This window comes from Tuber melanosporum (genome assembly GCF_000151645.1).
Source record: "Tuber melanosporum whole genome shotgun sequence assembly, scaffold_47, strain Mel28".
Taxonomy (NCBI): Eukaryota; Fungi; Ascomycota; class Pezizomycetes; order Pezizales; family Tuberaceae; genus Tuber; species Tuber melanosporum.
In genome coordinates, this window is record NW_003299092.1 from 539,230 (window position 1) to 559,906 (window position 20,677).

At 48.5% G+C, this 20,677-nt stretch overlaps 5 protein-coding genes, besides 1 other annotated feature; 2 read left to right on the forward strand and 3 right to left on the reverse strand.

The window, feature by feature from the left end:
- Positions 1-805: 805 nt before the first annotated feature.
- On the reverse strand, positions 806-2,809 carry GSTUM_00008475001 (uncharacterized protein). XM_002840061.2 has 3 exons: positions 2,359-2,809; positions 1,650-2,274; positions 806-1,594 (listed from the first exon to the last, which is right to left on the reverse strand). The coding sequence occupies exons 1-3, from the start codon at positions 2,560-2,562 to the stop codon at positions 924-926; spliced, it is 1,500 nt and encodes a 499-aa protein (XP_002840107.1). The 5' UTR covers positions 2,563-2,809; the 3' UTR covers positions 806-923.
- Positions 2,810-3,643: 834 nt separating this feature from the next.
- GSTUM_00008476001 (uncharacterized protein) lies at positions 3,644-5,114 on the forward strand. XM_002840062.2 has 5 exons: positions 3,644-3,770; positions 3,939-3,966; positions 4,034-4,133; positions 4,187-4,550; positions 4,610-5,114. Exons 1-5 carry the CDS (start codon positions 3,731-3,733, stop codon positions 4,777-4,779), a joined length of 702 nt encoding a protein of 233 aa, XP_002840108.1. The 5' UTR covers positions 3,644-3,730; the 3' UTR covers positions 4,780-5,114.
- Positions 5,115-5,259: 145 nt separating this feature from the next.
- GSTUM_00008477001 (uncharacterized protein) lies at positions 5,260-6,625 on the reverse strand. XM_002840063.2 has 6 exons: positions 6,475-6,625; positions 6,303-6,370; positions 6,207-6,245; positions 5,812-6,124; positions 5,630-5,742; positions 5,260-5,568 (listed from the first exon to the last, which is right to left on the reverse strand). Exons 1-6 carry the CDS (start codon positions 6,505-6,507, stop codon positions 5,487-5,489), a joined length of 648 nt encoding a protein of 215 aa, XP_002840109.1. The 5' UTR covers positions 6,508-6,625; the 3' UTR covers positions 5,260-5,486.
- Positions 6,626-9,043: 2,418 nt separating this feature from the next.
- GSTUM_00008478001 (uncharacterized protein) lies at positions 9,044-10,537 on the reverse strand (the record flags this gene model as incomplete). The annotated part of the gene is made up of 4 exons (XM_002840064.1): positions 9,044-9,975; positions 10,031-10,154; positions 10,219-10,293; positions 10,346-10,537. The coding sequence occupies 4 exons, from the start codon at positions 10,535-10,537 to the stop codon at positions 9,044-9,046; spliced, it is 1,323 nt and encodes a 440-aa protein (XP_002840110.1).
- A 420-nt stretch (positions 10,538-10,957) lies between these two features.
- GSTUM_00008479001 (uncharacterized protein) lies at positions 10,958-11,878 on the forward strand (the record flags this gene model as incomplete). XM_002840065.2 has 4 exons in its annotated part: positions 10,958-10,985; positions 11,038-11,061; positions 11,125-11,378; positions 11,438-11,878. The coding sequence occupies 4 exons, from the start codon at positions 10,958-10,960 to the stop codon at positions 11,564-11,566; spliced, it is 435 nt and encodes a 144-aa protein (XP_002840111.1). The 3' UTR covers positions 11,567-11,878.
- Positions 11,879-13,081: 1,203 nt separating this feature from the next.
- Positions 13,082-13,159: a sequence feature (Short protein (GSTUM_00008480001, CAZ84303.1) was converted to a misc_feature.).
- Positions 13,160-20,677: the final 7,518 nt, after the last annotated feature.

A 20,677-nucleotide genomic window follows, 5' to 3' on the forward strand; every position in this document is an offset into this window, starting at 1 on the left:
CGGCAATCATGAAATATAATAATCAAAACCTCGAGCCAAAAAAAACAAAAACCCCTCCAACCTCCGCGATTTCTCTCGGAACTCCCCAAAGCCCTCGGACCATCCAGAAAGTATCATAAATCGAGCAAGCCCCTCGCGGGGAAAAACTCCACGACATATGAAAATCTCCGATAGAGGCAGTAAGCCACATACCCCGTCTATATCCGTCCGTAGCTTTCTTTTCTTCTCCCTTTTCACCAATCACATTAGAGTCTACATTGATGCTTCCCACGCATGCGCAGCACTCACTGGACTACTGACCACCTATCATATCATACCGGCCCAAACCTTCATACCGAAACATCGGCCGACACTTTCCGGGAGCCGAGGGGCAATGGATAAATAACCGTACCTCTAGTACCAAACCGAGCCAAAACTGTAGGGTAACGGCGTGTAAATACCCCCCCCCCCGTTGGAAGTGCAAAAAATTGAAAGAGTATCATACACCAAGACCTTTTTCACGTGCACTGTATGTATATGGAAAGGTTTTTCCTTCTTTCTCTCTTTTCCTGTCGAAAGGTTACATCTGCTCGAGGAAGAAAGGAGTAGTCCAGGAGGAGAGAGCAAACTATTGTATTGGGTATCGTGGTGGCTGTGGTGATGGTATGATAAGAAGGGCGGGAGATCAATGATAAGGGGTGCGGGTTTAGCTACGATTAGGGTTATCCGGTGCGGAAATGCCAAGGAAGGGCTAAAAAAAGGGGGGGAGTCAAATGAAGGGACGCGTTTGGCAGTGAGGTGCTAATTAGAAAGGGAGTAAATAAACTTAAGTGATTTCTGCTTTTCTGTCGTAGCAATATATATCATATATGCAAATTCAACTCACTCTAAGAAGAAAAAGGAAAGGAAAGAAATAAAGAAACCTCTCCGGCAGAGCGAGCAAGCTATAACTTCGACTTGACAGCAAACGCCGGCACAACCAACCTGTCGTAAACATCAGACGACAGAAAATCTGCCGGTGTTGGCACGCTGTGCATGCTGAGCCCCCTAACATCCACAAATTCAGGCCCCAGCTCACCCACACTCCTAGCGCCAATAAGTCTCATTGCCACCTCGAACTCGTCCTTAAGCAACTGCATCGCATGGACCACGCCCGGTTCACCGTATGCACTCATAGCGTACAGGAACGGTCTGCCGATGCCGACGCCCTTCGCGCCGAGGCAGAGCGCCTTGATGATGTCAGTCGCGCGCCGGACGCCACCGTCAACGTAAACCTCTATTTTATCCTGGAGCCCGCGGCGGCGGAGTTCGGGCATGACATCCGCCAGGATTTCAATCGCGCTGGGGGCTGTGTCGAGTTGACGGCCACCGTGGTTGGAGAGGACGACGGCTGGGATGCCGTGTTCTATGGCTGTTAGCACGTCTTCGACGCGCTGCACACCCTTGAGGACGATGGGCATTTTTGTGATGGATTTGAAGTAGGGGATGTCTTTCCAGGAGAGGCTGGGGTCTATGAATGTGGAGATTGCGCGCGCAGCGCCTTGCGAGCGGTCGATGGCGCCTGGGTTGTTCTTTTGGACGTCGGAGGCAGCACCTTCGAACCTGGTGCGGATGTCTGCAGAGTTCAGAATTAGGCGAAGTAATTAACATGTGAAGGAGAGGTGAGGTACCTTTTTCCCTACGGCCAAGCTGCGGAGCATCAACCGTAACGAATAACCCTTTGCATCCCCTTTTCTCCGCATGCTGCACAATCCTCTTTGTAATCTCGCGATCCTGATTGACATAGAGCTGCAGCCATTGAACCTGATCCCCCCTCTTCGCATCCACAATCTCGTCAAAGCTGCAGGAACCCAAGGTAGGTATCATCTGAATAACACCATGCCTGCTAGCAGCCCTAGTAAGCACCACCTCCCCCTCCAGATGCCCCAACTTCCCCAGCGCGGTGGCAGTGACGTAGAATGGTACCTCGCACTTGCTCCCGAGCATGCTAGTACTCGAGTCCACCTGCTCCACGTCCACGAGAATTCGCGGGCGGAACCAGATCTTGTGGTAGGCGGAGTGATTCTCTCGCAGGGTGATCTCGTCATCGGCTCCGGAGGAGTAGTAGGCCCAGGCACCCCTCCTCATGACTTGCCTGGCAACGGACTCGAAGTCGTGCAGGTTGAAACATTTCCCCAGCGGCGGCATCAAAGCGATACGCTGTTGTCGAGATTCCTCGTCCGGGTCAAAGGATTTCTCCTCCGCTATTACCGTAGACATGTCCACCCCGCCGAGGTGCTTGGACCGGTCGAGGTACTAGCATACCCGACCTAACATTAGCGTGTGAAAGGAAAAATGGGAAAAGTCGACATAAGCGATTGAGATGGGGGGAGGGGATACCTTATCGAGCGTATCCGGGGGGTGAATGGGCTCGAATGCCTCGGTGGCATCCTTACCAGCGTGCTTCAAAATCACGCCCGCGCCGCCGGGGTGTTCGGGTAGGAACTCGGTCACGTCATAGGCCTTCCCATGAATAATGACCCAACAAGACTCTTTGTTGTCATGCTCCGCGACGTCCTTTCCCGTGAGCCTTGTCTGCTGCATCTAGTCGGTCTATCCGTCTATAATCTCACTATATACGTTTTGTCGTGGATATAGTTCGGCCAATGGGTCGGGTGTGAAGCAGAGGGAGGGGAGAGGGGTAGAAGAAGCGGGAGAAGGTTTATAAACCGTTACCCACTTTATGAAGGATAGCCTCACCAAACACTTCAATACCAAATTGTAGCCGAGGCTGTTCCGGAGCTCCTGATGCGAGGACCTTGGGGCGCCAGGATATCATAGATCCGGAGGCAATACCGGTACAAGTGCTTCACCCTCGTCGATCCGTGCAGCGGGCCCTACCAAAACTAAGTTTAGCCAGAACGGCCGGTCAGGGTAACCTAAATTATAACCGATTTCTTACAGGTACACAAAGATCCATAACTTACAGTAACCTGTAACCCAGACTGCCGGTAATGCAAAACCTACTCGTACCCGACGGAGCAGCTATGATACCAAACCACGTGCGTCATTCTGCCGAACACCAGGGAACAATCCATCCCGCCACCCGTGTTCTCAGCAACGCCCAACCAAAAAAAAAAAAATAGCATCATAGACGGCTGATGACCTTCACCATTATAGGCTCCGGCATCATGTGATGCGGACACCTTGCAATCCTTCCCGCTTGGTGGATCCCGTGACCAGACAAGGCCCCATCGGAGCAATCGAATCGAACACCTGCCCTAAATTGCCACCCGTTCGTTCATCCACTCACTCACCCACCTTACGAGTACTCTAACTCTCCCAGTAAATTAAGGTGACTACTATACTACAGTAGTATTACCAGTACCGGTACTGTACACTCCCGATCAGCAATCTCTACTTCAGGAGCGAAAGCGAAGAGAACCACTCATCCCATCATCTCATCTCATCCCATCTTATTCGCCCAGTTTCCATCCCATCCTCCATATTCTCGTTCCTATTTTTTCTCTTCTTCCCTTTTTTCCTTTGTGAGTTTTTTCTTTCTTTTTGGATTACGGTAAGTTGACTCGACTACGGTAGACTACTGTGCAGTGTACGTCCCTTGGGCCTCTCTATTCTTCCATTACGACAGTTTCGCTTCTCACCCTCCTCGCTCGAAGTTTTTGCGAAATCAGTGCACTTGGTCCGGTTACGGGACTGTGGTTTTTAGAAGGAAAGAAAAGGGATAGATAGAGTTAAAGCAACCTTCTGCATGAGCCTCGAGGCAAAGTTAGTTGTGCTAGGCACTCAAGGTATGATACCGTACGCCCCTCGCGCCGTAGCGTTGAATGAGAGTGACGATGCTTGACGCGATGTGACGCGATGTGCTGCCATGGGACGGGATACGTGGGGAAAAGCGAACATTCTATCAAGTATCAATAATTAACCCAAGCTAACCGCAACCAAAAAAAAAAATTCAGGCGTTGGCAAGACTTCACTCGTAGTCCGGTATCATACGTCCATCCCATGTCATCCCGCGTCTCCCACTCCTCGCTAACCTAGTTACCATCGCCAGCTATGTAAACAACACCTTTGACCCAGCCTCAGCCTCAACAATCGGCGCTTCATTCCTGGCGAAAAAAGTCATAATAGACGACTCTCTCGTCCGCCTACAAGTCCTCCCCCCCCCGCAACCCCCTCTATCCGCATCCGCAGCTAACCGTCACAGATATGGGACACCGCCGGCCAAGAACGCTACCGCTCAATTTCCAAGCTTTACTATCGCAGCGCGAACTGCGGCATACTTTGCTACGACATAACTTCCCTCGCGTCCTTCGAGGCGATGCACTCCTGGTTGTTGGAGCTGAAGAAGAACGTGAACGGGAACATCATCATACACATCGTCGGCACCAAGGCGGACCTAGTAAATGCCGAGCCGAGTCGGCGGGAGGTACCATTTGAAAGGTGTGTGTCGTATGCTGCTGAGCATCTTAGTGAGGAGGAAGGCTTCGCTATAGGGGGCGGGGGAGGGGGGGGGAGGGGGTGGGGTGGGATGGATTGCTGTCATGAGATTAGTGCTAGGGATGATCAGGGTTTGGCTCTCAACTTGACTTCTGCCTCGGAGGGAGGGACTAATTTGGCAGGGAAATAGGGGTAGATGAAGTCTTCCAGGTGATCGCCCGAAAACTCGTCGAACGGCGGGCGGACATCGAGCGGGAGCGCGCCTTCGGAAGTCAGGATCTGTACACGCGCAGCAGGAACGCCGGCGTAGAGCCCAACGCAGCAGGAGCGGAGAAGAGCAAGGGTGGAATGTGCTGTTAGAAACCTTTCCCTCCTGTTATTGCGATTCTCAACCTCTTGTGTGATACCATGATTTGTTCCCCCCCTTTTTCTGCCGTCCTTTTCTTCTTTCTCCGTTCCACATTTGTTGTTATTGGCACTCAGCGGGTTACCCCCACTCTTCCCTGTTCACCACCTCTTTCACCTTTCCCCTCGTTTAACTCGTCTTGTTTGCGGTTTACGCGGTAGCGATTGCGTTCGGTAATTTCAGTATGACCACTCCTTCCCTCTGTCCCCTGTTTCATCCCAACTTTAATATAGCATTCATGATACATCACTCGCTAGATACAAAGTAATTAATCAATCATTTGGCATCACTCGAGGAAGAGAACGAATGGTATCGGTTCACCAATGGACATTGACGTCCTCTGAGTCTTCCCGCAGGAACACAGGGATGACGAGGGCGGGAAAGAGAGAGAAAGAGAAAGAGAAAGAGAAAGAGAAAGAGAAAGAGAAAACATAAACCGGAATATGGCTTCAGTTTAGGATGCGGCCCACTGGACCCAATTCATGAAAGAACATTGTGATAGCGTACGGGATAAAGAGTAGCCATTGGCGCTAGTTAGTATCACCTGCGCCGGTGAGAACTGGTCGGTTTACCGTAGGTTGTGCCAAGAAGAAGCCGTAAAAGGGAAACACAAAGATGATGATGGGAAAGGGAAAAAATAAAAGTAGAACCAGTAAAGCTTCTAATGATTTGTTCCATTTGTGCCATTTTTCTGCGCGGCGGCTTCTCCAGCGGCAGCGAGTCGATCATGCTCGTCGATGTCACTAGTAAAATATTAGTATAAACCGAATCATGCACGCATAGGAGTGGGCACGGAAAGCCTACATAGCCTCCCAAGGATAACAACACCAAACATCACCGACCGTCTCGGCCGCAAGATACCGCCCCTCCTTGACCATCTCTTCCGGCAACTTTCCTCCCTTAGACTTATCCTTGTTCTACACCACACCCCCCACCCCTATGATTAACCACCCCGCCACGCCACAAACCGGAAGCGGTAAACTTACGTGCAACACAAAAATAAAGAAATTCGTCTTCGGTTGATTCCCGCTCAGCTTCTCCGCCTGTAGCTGCACGTCCTTGCTCAACTCCTGGACCGCGTACTGCAATGTAGTTCTTGTGTCGTCAACCTCGTCGACAATGAGGATATTCTTGCCAATGAGGTCGGTATTGGAGAGAGATGTGAAATCGAGCCATTGAGTGCGGGTAACCTTTGTGCCGATCTCCTCTTCCGGTCCTTCCTCCGAGAGCTTCTCATAGAGGGAGAGACCGATTGCCTGGATGGGAATGTTGGGGCTTCCGGGAGTTTTGAGGAAGGAGCTGGTGGATCACCTGTTAGCAAATACTTGTAGGTTAGGCCGATGGGACCTGGGAAGAAGGCTGGAAAGAGGGGGAATCTAACCGGAGAATTCTGGCTGGCACATATCCACCACCACCGATGCTGGGTTTGGTCAGTTCATGGGGGGATTTTCTCCTGTAAAAAGGGGGGGGGACAGACGCAATCATGAGATTCGGCTTAAACTCATCCAAGATCTTTGGTGCTGCGTTCTGGCAGAGCTTGTGAACCTGAGCGCAGCAGTCCCCATCGTCAATAATCCCACCAATTAAACATGTAGCCTTGCCTGGAAACTTCCTCTAAAGGAGGAGGATGACGAAGAAAGCAAACATACCTGGTTGTAAGTGATATACTTTCTTTCGACCATCTTGAGCGAGAGAATGTCCTCACAAGTGCGATACCGCTGAAGAAAAAGAGGGCTTTGAAAGTGTCGGTACCAGTCGTCGTGGCTGTAGTTGTGGTTGTTAAGTTGCTGTGAACTACTGATGGAAACGTGGACTTGACCCCTCAAAAAAAAAAAAAAAAAAAAGACACCGATGACTCTTGTACTTAGGGGGTGAGCATAATTAGGTGAGGCGAACTGGGGTTTAACTGGAGTTTAACTGGTTTAAAATTTGGTGAGTGTAACCATAGAAGGGCCAATCTTGGCTAATATTGGCGCTTCTCTTTGGAGGGAAAAGGGTCGGGCGAACGCAAAAATTCCGACCCCAGAAACCTCAATGAAATTCTTCTCTCTTATCGGCCAAATGACGTAGGGAGCCAATGAGAACGAGTTCGCCTCAATTATGTATGATATATGATACTCGGTACTTGTAGCCAGACCCTAAGGAGAAATAATTCCCCTGCACAGTTTTCGTTGCCTCACCCCTCGAACTAGCCTTAACAGTCCATTCCGCAGCAGGGTTTAAAGTCAACGGGTAATCGGCGAGTTCCGTCGGCACCCGGAGATGGTCTCCGACTATTTCTTATACTCCGGAGTATATTATTTTTCTTTGCCTTCTTTCTACTCGAATACTGTACCCTACTATTTGACATATCATACCGATGCCGGTACCGGTATCTAGTTCATCCGAGAACAAAATCACCTTGAGGCCTCTTTCTTTCTCCCCTCAGTAACTACATTGTAAGGGCTCCGATCTTTCGGCTTATCAGCAAAAATTTCTTATCTGGCCGTTGAAGCATTACCCCACCTCAACCTGCCGGGGGGAGAAAGGGAGAAGAGAGAGGACGCAACCTCCCTCATCGACCTCCACCTATCCACGTGCAGAAAAACAGCCAGTACTCGAGTATTCCGGGGATTAATAAACCTGCCCAAGAGCGGTAGACTACCGGTGCTCGAGCACATGAGCCTGCATAAATCATCTTAGTAATTCCCAGAAGGGAAAGTCTCGCTTCGGAGGGCTAGGGATGAGAAGTTATCGGTAAGATGTGTGGTCAAATTAAGCTCAAAGTGCCAAGATTGAGGCTCTTCGATGTTGGAGAGGGAAACCGTTGTGGGCTAGATTAATTGCCGGTATGATACGAGTACGCGAGACTGGTCGGGCACGAAAATCACTTTTAACTTAATGGAATGGGGGGGGCTTTCCTCGGTTGGGGTGTTTGGTTCGAGGGGCTGAGTCAAGGGATTCTGTGTCTGATACCTGTGCTCGAGTACCGTACCGTATTCTACAACGGGCACTTGCAGCAAATATGTTGCAAAGCTCGAGTACCGGTGCGCCGAAAGCTCTTGCCGTTAGGATTCTCCGCCAGGTCGCCAATCTCCGGATTTAGAGACAAAAGCGCTTGAGAAGGAATAGTGCTTTCCTGATGCGATTGTATGTGACTTGGGATGGTGTCAGATCTCGTTCATTGATTTTCTCAACTCAGTGATCTTGCCAGCTAAACCTATTATGGGCTGATGTCGTGACTGGCAGGGATAGTGGTGACCTGACTGGGATAGCGAATCGAAAAGGTTTTTACGTTGCGCAACCGGTACGAGTACAGTAGGCAGGCAGTCATCGCCTCCCCGTGTGGAGAGCCCCGCCGCGATACGACAGTGGAAGCTGACTGGGTAGGGGGGGTCCCACGGGGTAGGAATTTTGTTGTTTTTATTTTTCCAGGTTGGGTAGGGGTTTTGTTGTACTGGTATCGGTACTCGAGTATTACCGTACGATACTCGCTGTTTGCTCATCCGTGCTTTTGCAAGACAAAGGTATTGTCCATTTTATTGCATACCCATCGAGCTCAGTCCATTGAGGCCGGGTTAGCAAACAGGGATGATAATAAAACTTATTAAACATCTATCGTAGTCAATGTTTGTCTGGATAGCTGAATCTCAGAGCCCGAACACCAGCACAGCACTGTACTGTATTTTTGCTTAGGCTCGAATTCTTGGTGCGGTTGGTTTGTCTGCCTTGACTCGCATACCACTTGTCCTGTATTACTGCAGTGATGGGCACTACCGTAAATTACTAAGCGAAGAAGCCATGGTCCGCGATGCTCCATGTTCATCTGAATGAACCATCTCCTCTTTATATCCATTGGATGGGTTACATGTATTCTTAATCTTGATGCAACTGTCCACGATAGCAACTGCGAAAGTCTGCGAACGATGATATGTTCGATCGCGCTCCTAATAGCACGATGTGGACACCGGGACACAACTCAGCCTTAGTACTGTAACTTAGGTAACATGATTGCGAGGGTGCCATAACTTATGCGTTTGAGGGTCACGCAAAAGGGTTATTCATGCAACACGACTCGATCGCTGAACGGAATGAATGCAGAGCCGTCTACTTATACATTTTTTTATACCTCCTTAAAAAGGTATCAGCTTGCATCAGGAGCCTAAATAATTCGAGTTCGCACAAGTATGCACGCCTCATTTCCATACCAAGTGGTGACATAATTGGGGCTGATTATCATCAATCTTCCACCCGTTTCTTCTTATGACTCCTGTTTTCCTTTTCCACCGCTCCGGTTGGCCCTGTTCCGGGAACACTGCTGACCTCTCCTGACATTTTCTTGGCGCACCAAACACTCCCATACTCCATGTACTCTGCCCTCGTTACCTGTCTCTTCTTCATCTCCGCCTGGTCTCCTGCGAGTGCCACGCCACCCTGCCACGTATAGGTAACTGGGTTATCCGGTTTGGCAATCCTCACCACAGACTCAGCAGGAGCGAGTGGTCGTAATTCCATCTCCAACCGTTCCAAAAACCCTGCGATGTTTGCGTTGCCGCCTACAACGACAATATTTGCGAGCAATAAGCTTCGATACCTCTCCGGAACACCCTCGAGACTCTGTATTATGGTCTCGGCAATCCCGGCCTGTGCTAACCCTATATCCTGAGGGGCAAAAAGCAGCTCTGGGACCGAGAATCTTTCGTCGCTCAGCTCCATAACTTGTTCGTCATTGCTGCCGAATACTGGTTGCTTCTTGGGGACGTGCGGCCGCCTGTAGCCAGCTTTACCAGAGTTGTAGTCTGGCAGAACGAAATCCACGACAATATCGTTTGCTGCCTTCTTCATACTATGACATTTTTCCAGGTCTTCGTTGAAGTTAGTCGAGATATAGCAAACGGACTCCTTGACTTGGTTTATGAGATATGTTTCTTCCATCATGTTCCATGTACGCGTTGAAACCATCTCTTTTAGGTAATTGGTCAGGAATTTTCCGCCAACGTCTATTCTGCGGACAGCCGTGTTCCATAGTTGACCGCTTATTATTGGTGTAATATGGGTGTGCGAAAAACCGGAGTCAACAACCATGATAGCTTCTGCCGGCGGTGAGAAGGATGACGGGTCCCCGTGAGAGTATAGTGTGTTGGTATCGTTCCAGGGAATTAATGTTGGGCCTATTGGTTATGATGTCAGGAAATACTTGAAACATAATTATCTCAGAATACGAACCTACACAGCGGTAATAGTTGGAAAACTCATACTCCTCGAACACCATCTGATCACAGTTCGTCTGTAACGCTGAAGGAGCATTCGGAGCCTCGGTCAATAGTAGGGTCGTATCTCTCGGATCGCACTAAGATATTGACGCATCAGTCGGGTGTGTGCTGTACCATAGCTCCAACAAAGAGAACCAGTACCTTAAGTTTCGATTCCGAATCAAGAAAAGTTCTATCCCATATCTCCTTTTCGGCCTCCCAATTTACTAGATAACCCTTTGATTATCGTTAGAGCGTAGTATTACGTGAGACAAAGTTTCCCTCTAACCTTTTCAACAGGCCTTCGAAAAACGGCAGACCCAAAATCCCGACAATTCTCGAGCTGCTGGCCAATCAACACTCGCTTGTCTCTTGTTCGTGCTATGCAGTTCGGAATAGTGATGCATGTGTTATCAGTAGTGAACCCAGCCTTAATGGTATAGGAACCGTTATCCACAACAAGGGTGGCGGCGGAAGGCATCTGTAAAGAAGAAGAATGGTGGAAATGGGCGGCTCGGGGCTGTCGGTGAAATCCAAGCAAACAGAAAAAGCTCTTGGCAACATGATCATGTCAGCGAGTGCACGGTCCAGTTATGCCAAGGCTTGGGTGGCCCAAAGAGAAAGAAGGATGACAGGGGTGACACCAATGGAGTTTGTGGGTGACTGGCAGCGTGCTGATCACAGTGTGTCGCCTGCACCCTACAATCATAAAAAGGGACGCACCCCCCTCCCCTGTACTATAATTTATATACCCGCTCTAATGCTCCCCTCTACTCTATCGCTTACTTTTCGAACGCAGTTTAACTCCCTACCCCACCGCGATATCCCACCTTCTATCCGCTGTCCCTCTATTGCCGTCCCTTCACACGCCATTCCTTAGCGCTAACCCCCGGCTATCGTCATGTCAGACCGTGAGTTCGGAGGAGGAGGTACCTCATCCTATCCTATCTGGAGGGCAAAATGTGCTAACGTCTTCTATAGCCGACGACCTCTCGCTCCCGAAAGGTTTTTCTCCCTACATGTCCGCCTGATTTCCCCTATCGTATGAATATGCTGACATTCGGCTAGCTACCGTACAAAAAATAATTTCCGAAATCCTTCCGAACGATCTTGCTTTCGCCAAAGAGACGCGCGATTTACTCATAGACTGCTGCGTTGAGTTCATTACCCTAGTTTCCTCCGAGGCCAATGACATCGCCGAACGCGAAGCTAAGAAGACCATCGCTGCCGAGCATGTTGTCAAAGCGTTGAAGGACCTGGGGTTCGAGGAGTATATCGAGCAGATCCAAGAGGTTGCCCAGGAACACAAGGAACATCAGAGGGTATCTTGCACATCGCCTTTACGACCCTGGCTGAAAAATGCTGACTTAAAAAGTTCCAGTCACGCGAAAAGAAGCAGACCAAGCTGGAGCAATCGGGACTCTCTCAGGAGGAGCTACTGAGACAACAGGAAGAGTTGTTCGGTAATGCTAGAGCGAAATTCAACCAGCAGGGCTCAGTCCCGGAATAGAATAAAACAAATGTGGGGGTTTGGCGGGTTCGATTGCTAGGGAAGCACAAAATAAATTCCAGAATGTTCTTTTGCTTTACGATATCGCGAGAACTACTTGGATCAATATCATGATTGCGGTCACACCCCTCCCCTTTTCTTCTCGGGGTTCACGTAAAAATCGCCTGGCGTATTTTCAGTTTGATTTTGCTGTTTTTTCTTCCCTTTTATTTGGGGTTTGGCTTATTCTACGGCACGGTTGTTAGGTTTGGCACACTTTTAGGGATGGTGGCGGCTTGTACTCATATCTTATGTGTTTATTTTTCCCGTAGACATTGCGAGTTTCTTACTCACAGCAAACTGTCATCAAACCGCTATGGAGACCCAACTGGGAATAGCAGCAGGCCCTGGGGTTATTTATAAAAGGCTGTATTAACCTCCTGGTCAGAAATACCTTATACTGGTACCCGATCCACAGAGCAATACCGGTAGACGTAGCATCATCCTGGCGCACAGTTTCCAGTCTTAGGAAATATCATAGTGCGGAGAAAACACCGCCGCGGCTCTCCCGCCGTTGTGATATCGTACCATCCCGATATCACAAGTCTCGCATTTTCCTGTCTTTGACTCCGCACTTAGGGAGCTCCACCAGCGCTGGACCAAACAACGCGTCCCGCGTCTAACCGCCCAATCCGAATTTTACCCGCTTCCCCAAACCGTAATCCTGAGATGAGATAAAGCTTGGCGGCTAAATCACGTGGCAACCCAACCTCACCTCGACTTAAGATAACCACCGGTACTGACCTCACCACCTCACCACTTCGCAACAGCAATAACCATACCAAGAAAAAACAAAGGACGAAAGATGGAACCGGAAGAAGACCAACCCGAAGACCTCTCATCACTAGGCTTCACCTCCTTCGGCTCCAGAAACAAACGTCCAAAACATTTTCACCACCACCCCAGCAGAAGCAGCAGCAGCAATTCTATCCCGCTCCCACCCCCCCCGCCCGGGGCTGCAGAAGTAACCACCTTCGCGGGTACCGCAGGGGGAGTCAAATCTCTTCCGAAAAAGCCGGAGTTTGCACCTTACGCCGCGCCAGCGTTCACGCCTTACGTTCCACCGAAGTTTCTGAGTGGTGCTGGTGGGAGTAGCGGGGGAAGGGCAAAGGGTGGCGGCGGTGGAGATGGGGTATGTTTTTTTCTTTTTCTTCACTACTTATAGGAGGGATTGGTGGTTTACTTGACTTGGGATGAGGTGAGAGCGTAGTTGTATAGTCCCCAGTTTGTGGAAAATCCTTGGAAAGCTTTGGAAGTGAAGTTTGGGATTCGCGCGGAGTGGGTTGATATGGAGAGAGTTGAGGGTGGGGGAGGTGGTGATGGGGAGGAATGGGAAGAAAAGGTTCAAGGCGAGGGGGGGGAGGGAATGGCGGGTTTGGTGGGGGGGGGTTGAAGCTCGCGTGCAGGAGAAAACCGACGACGGGCTGGGCGAACGTGGCTAGAGTTGACGTGTGCAGGGGTGATATGATTTGACTTATGTCTGGAAGTTATCGCGGCTCAATTTTATGGGTTGTTTCTTTTCTGGAATTAATACCGCAATACGACAATAACTAGATGGATTCACCGTATGTACTCTACTGAGACTACTTAGCCCATAGGGCCACGGAATTTCGCTAGGGGAAAGGTTAAGCGTTAGGTATCATAAAATAGAAGCTATGATAGAACTAATTTTCCCCAATCATCGCTGTTCCGGGATTGCCTCGCCTACTGCACGTCCAAGTCCGGTGACGGTGTATGATAAGCATGCAACTGCCGTGCCGTCAAGTTGGTGCTACTGCAGCTCGCCGCCAAACACGTGAGCAGGATGTACTTCCGGGGCTGGGTATCCGTTAGACCACTTTGGATACCAATTGAGTCCCTCAATTACCTAAAATCCCTCCAACTTGAAAATGCTCGGCATAACCCTCACGGAGCTTATGTATGATAAGTCTCCGGGGTGGGTTATTCTATCAATAGTGCTACCTGGGATGAGACAGGACACCTAGTATTTGGCAATAGTCTATTCCGAGATGACGGCCCGGGTGGAAATATGAAAAATAAAAGAATGAAAAAAGGTCTTCCCAGAACAGGCGCCACTGTGTGTGACGAAGAGAAGGGTCGGATTCTGGAAATCGTGTTACGGGGTCGGGTGCGGGGGGCGGGCTCCCGGGAGAATGCCTTTTCTTCTTAGGCTACAGACAAACGCTCGGATATAGAAGGAAAATTTACTGCCCGGAACAGAACCTCACAAACTACATGTACAGAGACTCGGGCGACAACGGAAAAGCACAATCCCCGGTCAGTGGCTTTGGGGGATCGGGGGCGCGGGTGATCAGGTATGACCTCAACTCACGCTAACGCTAGACCAAGTTGCAACCAGCCTTGGAAGGTGTTCGGAGCCAAGAACTCAAGAACCGAGTCCTACTTCAGACTAGACATGCCTACCGGTTCGTGTCAGTTTGTATTTGTGGCGTATAGGTAGAGTCGGCGTCGGCGGGAGGGAGAACGGCGCTGCTTGGAATGTTGGATGAATCCTGAGTCGACCAGAGAGCCAGAGAGGTAAAAGCCATCTTCCGGAGTGAGTTATAGGTCGCATTGGGGAGTTTGCGGAAGCGGGATCGAGTGCCGGTGTCCTCAGATGGCGCTGGGCAAAACGAACGAACTGGGGAGGCCCGAGTCACACGATCCCGCCGAGCTGGTTCGCGCCTTTTAAGCCTATTCTGAGACGGGGATCCGGTGGGAGCGAAAATATGACGGATTCCTGGAATTGGTGATTGTGTGTGATAACGCGGAGGGTTAAAATCGGCAGGTGGTTTATGCGGGGGTCATCCATGTGGGCTGTTTTTGCATGTGTTTTTTTGAGCATGACGAAATTATATGTGGTATCATAATCAGATCAGTAGCCATAGCTGGGCAGCAGATAGCCTCGCTGTGGGGGGAGTGTAGCAAAGCTTTCAACTACAGTGCACATCTGGGTCGTTTCGGAAAATAGTATGTTCGTGAGGGAAGAGTGCGGAGCGAAGCACCTGGCCGTTCTAGGTTAGTGCTTCTCGTAGGTGTATTTCTCAAAGGTTGTAGAAGTAGCAAAGCGATGAAGAAATGGGTGTGAGTTGCCTATATAAAGCTCTGACTAGGGTGGAAGGAAGGGCTGTGGGCATGGCAGATAATCCCCGGATATATGACTCGAGTTCCATCCACTATTCTGGGGCTGCGCGAGCCCTCGCGAGCCTAGGGACATGATTCAACTAGTGCCAAGCACTATCTCCAACCGCCCAGAAATTTCCTTGGATTTGGAGGATAGTGGTTCCGGTAGCCCGGGAGGTGCCCTTCTGGATACTAGATACTGGGACTAGTCCTTTCGAGGAGATAGTATGATAAACTCGGGATCTGTCTTTGGAGCCCCTCAACCTCTAGCCAGAGCTAGCTCTAAATAGAGATGACTGTTGACGATAGGGCCCGACAGTCACCTCCAGGCATGATGTATCTCTGGGAAGAGACCTAGGGCCTCCCACCATTAGCATATTGAGTTATCTTGGGTTCCAATAATGGCTGGAGAATCCAGAGCTGGTGGTTGTCTGATGGAAAAGTCAGAGTTGGGCGCCAAGAGGGTCCTATTTTTTTCTTGTTGCACAAGCCATGATGGCCTTATGCCGTATCCCCTATATATTCTCAATATGCCTCCGGGACAATGGACCTCTGGTTGACCGAGTGGCTTCTAATGACTTTGTATACCATAGGGGCTTGTGTTGGGGAACTGCCAAGTGTACTTGTTCTTGTCAGTCTGGATGCCGTGGGCGAAGGAACTTGCAAGTTCAAGTAGTCCGCCCGGGGCATCCTTTTAGAGCATAAGTTACCGCCCGCCTCCGCCCCCTCACAAAGCTAGATAGGTGGACTATCGTGCTGACTGAGAGGCGCGACTAGGAAGAGCTAGTGAGAGTGCCGTGGCTAAGGATGTCCTCTAATAGCTAGTGATATATGGGACCTTGAAGAGTGGTGTGCGACACAATAAGCTTGGAAAATTTACCAGAATTGCCACGGGTTTGATTGACACAGGTTTGATTAGGGTTGGCGGTTTTTAAGAAGTTACTTCTCAGTAGTCTGTCTACCGGATAATCGTAAGCAAGGAGACTGACCAATCTCTTTGCCCAAAGAGAACAAAGTTACAACATCCTAGTCTGCATTTTCTCTAGCTCTCACAGAGTATCTGTAGTGAAATGTGGAATGCACTCAACCTGTAAGCGCTTACCAGGTGAGGTCTTGAATGGGAAAGGTCAGTTTCATCAAGGCTAACTAGCTCCAAATGCACTTCTTTTGACATACACAAGTTGTGGGGATCGGGGAACAAACTTTGCAATCGGCCGACCCGGTTAACAAATTGGCTACCTTGTAAACAATTGCGCCCACCCAGCCAAGGCTATGCTTGGCAATGTTGCTTAGGTGTGTGCCTGTTTGATTCTAGCGTTTATTCGGCTTCAAGTGCTGTTGAAAATGGAGATAATGGTCATGTCAAAAATGGAGGTAATGATTGCAATGGAGGTTTTTTTCAATGTGCGCCGAAAGTGCTTGAGAAAAAGAGAATAAAGGATGTCTTTGGCACAAGCTTTATTGTCTGCACAAATGATCTTTGGAATGAACAAGGACACAAGCATGCTGTCATAATCTTCGTTTTAAGGGCTATGATTGGTTAATCCCGAAGCATCGGTACAAATCAGTGTTTGTAATGATGGCAAATTATGCGCCCAATCCCCCAAAAGTAATTAGATTGAGAGCTGGGATGTCCGCTCTATCGGTCTGACGAAAGTTAAAAAAAAGGAAGGAAAACAGGAGAGAAAGAAAGGCGATAGGAAAGGAAATATGTATGAAGAAAAATTCTCCAACGCTAGCGTATTTTCCCTCCGACGCGTATGTGCCCTCATAAGGATGTTTCCAGCAAGTTCTGTTGTAGTGTGGTGGTGGTTGTCAAGGACTTCCTGATAACCTCAAACGAGGAGTGGTTTAGACACCTGCAAGGAGAGGTATCGAGGAGCAGTTTGGACCTATGTGAGGAGATAAGGGGAAAGGTTAGAGAGTGTTTTGGAGTGTTACAGATTGGAAGGGATAGTGCTCCCAGATGTGGTGGATATTTGCGAGGTTGACTTATGTGTAGTATATAGTTATCATCCACTTTCATATTAGGTGGAGGATGAGAAGAAGTCAAGTCAATTATTATTCACTCTCATTCTGTTATACTCAAAACTCTTCGTGGAAACTCCTACTATTTATTCTCTATTTACTTCAAGTTCCAACTTATGGTAAGCGAGTGATAATCCATGACAACCTCGCTTCTGCCCATGAGGTATTTTACGCAGTTCTTGTTGCAGGGTACTAGTATTTGGAGTCATCTGCTATGGCTAGAGTCAGCAATTATATATAAAGCTTTCAATAAAGCCACTCTAAAATTCTGGAAAACAGTGGGATATGGGTACGGGATCCATAAAAGAAAATTTCTCCCCTATATATTCGGTTGCTACCTCTTCACATTTATTAGTTACCTCTTACGCCCCAATGCAGTAGTAACTAGAGTAATAATAAGAATTATACTTTTGGAATGACTCAAGCAAACCCGGTGAAAGGATGTGAGGATCAATATAAATTAAGGAGAGTAAACCAGAAATCTTTTTTAACCCAGGGAAACAATTAGATAGCCAGGAGTTTGAAATTTGTTGGCAAATATTCTTTTCCGGAAAATGCTTGGGTAAGCGTCCCGCCAAGCTGCGTTGAGGCCATGCTCATTCCCTTGTTCGGTACCACTAGTAGCTTAGTTTCCACCCAAATCACATTTTTCCCGCTTAAAGCTACGACACCAAGACTTTCAAAAGAGTAAATATAGTTGGGATTGCCTGAATCCGGTTCACTTTAAAAAATGAATATTTAGAGTTTTTAACATTTTTCATAGTTGTGATTTCTAGCATGGAAATTCAAGTAAATTTATGATTCCCTTGACCGTGGGTAGAACATTGCTTTTTGCAGATGCAAGAAAATGATGTTATTCTGCGGAGAGGACCTGGGATTGTCTCATATAGAATAGGTTTTCCTATTCAATGAGTTTCCGCGACACCGTAATCGTCCAGTTTTGATAAGAGGAATTTGTCTCAGGACGTCCAAGTTTTCTATTTTGGAGGGAGCAGAAGACACCCGAGTATGATTCCGAGCAACCAGGGGCCTGCACACTCCCTATCTATACCGGTATTCGTCCCTTTTTAGTTACATAGAATATTCCGACATTAGGAATAGTTCGAGCGCGGCAATTGCCTACTCGTAGATGTTTTCCACCGGTACTGGCCAGGTTGTAACGACCATACCGCCTTTAGTAGAGATCTGAGGTCAACCTGGATCATTAGTTCCAGGTATGATACCCGGCAGCATAGCGCAGGGAAAACCAAGGCTCCCTTATCCAGGTTAACAAGGTAGACCACAATATGCGACAACTCACCTGGCTTGTCTGCGTCGTGTGGGATAACGGAAAATCCCTGTTCTTGATCCTGATTCTTCTTTACTTGCTACAGGCAAGAAGTACCCGAACACTTAGGTGGAAAACAGGGATAATTCAGGGATAATTCAGAGAGAATTCAAGGATAGAGAAGGGGGGTTTAGTATGGCCAAAAGTCTGTGCATGTCAGTGCGCCCATACAAAATTCAAAAGTATGGCGACTTTCGGGTACTTCTTGCCTGTGACAAGTATCATCGGTACTCGTACCAACCCCCCTGTTGGATGCAAGTCGTCCCGAGCTCAAGGTGTGACTTGTGTAAGGCCTTTTTCGAAACGGGACGGAGAGCATCTATTTTCGATGCCAACCGTTTTCTTGCGATCCTCGCAGATCCACATGCGGCAATGGGAATCCCTGTTCCTCATTAGATGTTTGACCACAATTTGTCACAGCCGGTAATTTCAATTTTGTTCCACTGTTTACTCTAGTAATTGGCTACTTTACGTGTAGCGTGGCTCCCGGTTTGGATACCGACCGGCATCGCGGTACGGAGCTGGTAACAAAGATCACGGGTAGTGTAAGCGTACCACACTGATAGTCGCTGACAAGTATCATAGGTGGGTTTCCTTGCTGAACTACTAAAAGAATACGAAAAATACTAGTATAAGCTTTGGAACTATGATATTCCAACTTTTCATACATAAGAGGTTAGGCCTGGCAAAGACAAACTGATGTTTTGGTAGCTAAAATTATTCGGTTTAAGTAACTGTTGAAAAATGGCCAAAAAACAAGCTTCCCATACAAAAAGCGCCGAGACTTGATGACACTTTTGTTCATTAGTCAGTGGACATGCAAAAAATAATGTTTCTAAATTATTCATGACAACACAGCGGAGAAAACCCAAGGAATTCTCTCGGCAGTAAATTTTGGACCTTACCCATAGAATAGAAGTGGCGGCTGTCGCTTCGACATGGCTACTTTGGGCGCAAAATATACCTCGCGCCTTTTCTTCTCACACAAGCCCCGCATGTCGAGGAAGTTCCATCGCGGTGGCGGCTTGGCGGCAGATGCTGCTCTACTTTAGGATTTTCCACCACCACGGTGGTGAAGGTTATTATCTGCTGGGGGGTGGAGTGGATTGTTCTCGGCGGCCCAGTAGAGAGGAAATAGTGATACCTTGGGTTTTCGTGGGAATATTAGTGTTTAAACGAGAGTAAAATTTTGGTAGGAGCAGAAGAACACGAAGCACATGTTAGCAGCTGTGTATTCCCTTTGTAATGGTGGTGAAGTGACATTTGCATTAACTAGTTTTAGGCTACTCTCGGGGGGGTAAAATGCAACCACTATGGTAAACTGGATATCTGCGTGTTCCTGCTACGAGTACAAGAGGCCTCTCATGACATCTCTAACGTGAAAAGCCGATTACCGCCGAGAGCCAGAATCTGAGCTTTGGGGCGAGCTAATTATCTTCGTCTTAGCAAGTGTTGTGTTGAGCTTTGGAGTGGATCATCTGCAGTAGGGTTGTTTGGGGACGATCCGCTTTTTGTTTCTCACGGGTGCCTTTAACTCGTTTCTAAATAAAAACTGAGTAAAGTATGGGTTCATCCCAGGAATGGTAAAGGCCGTGAAGCCAAATTTCGAAGCTGAATTGTATGGAGAGCTAAACCATATCACTAGACATGTATAAGAAATTTCGACAGAACAAAGACAAGACAAAAGAACCCCCGCACCCACTCAATTCAGGACCGCCTATCTTGCCATCCCCCGTCAGAGCGTTAGCAGCCAGAAGACCAATCTCTGACTGTAGTATATCCTACCAAAAAGACAAGAAACAGCTGCCGTGAGTCCTTGAAGACTATTTCGTTTATTATCGAGCATCTGACGACATCTCGGCCCTAGGAGGGGTCGGGCGAACATGAGGATTCATAGGCGCCTCGGGTGCTGGCTGGCTAGTAATTGGAGGCTCTGGTATCGGCTCGGGGGAGGCTCGAGCCTCTGTTTCTTGGGAACAGTTACAGCAGTAGAATTTGAGGCTGTGTACGGAGATCATGGCGAAAACAGGTGTTAGGGAGTTCGGTAGGAGTTCGGAGCAACCAGTTTTTGAGCAGATGAACTTAGGGAATCAAGCGGGGGAGTAACCGAAAAGTTCCAAGGAACGGGAGGTTCCTTATATCCCTTCGTCTGAGTTGGTGGAGATAGCAGTAGAGATAACCTTCTACCGAACCTGGTAGAGGTAGCTGCACCTCTGGTCCGGTATATTCTCCATTGATTCACCGAGTGAATTCCGGTTGGTTGGGCAACCAACTGAGTGGTCAACTGTTCAACTCGGGGGAAAAAGTATTTCCTACAGGCAATCTATGCATCCTCAAACAAGAGAGATTCGCTGATTGGGCTAGGGGACTGGGATTCCGGTAACACGGGTTCCTGAGGTGCATGGTGGCGTTGGGTAAGTACTTGTATCGAAAACTACCCGCCGGTTAGACGGATGTTCCTTTCCAAGAACCCGAGACGGGATTCGCGGGGGTTTTTAGCTCAGAATTCAGGTTAAATATAAGTTAATACGAGTTCTTAGCACGGATAACTTGCATCTTGGCAATTGTAACAGCTAATAACCGGATGAGACATT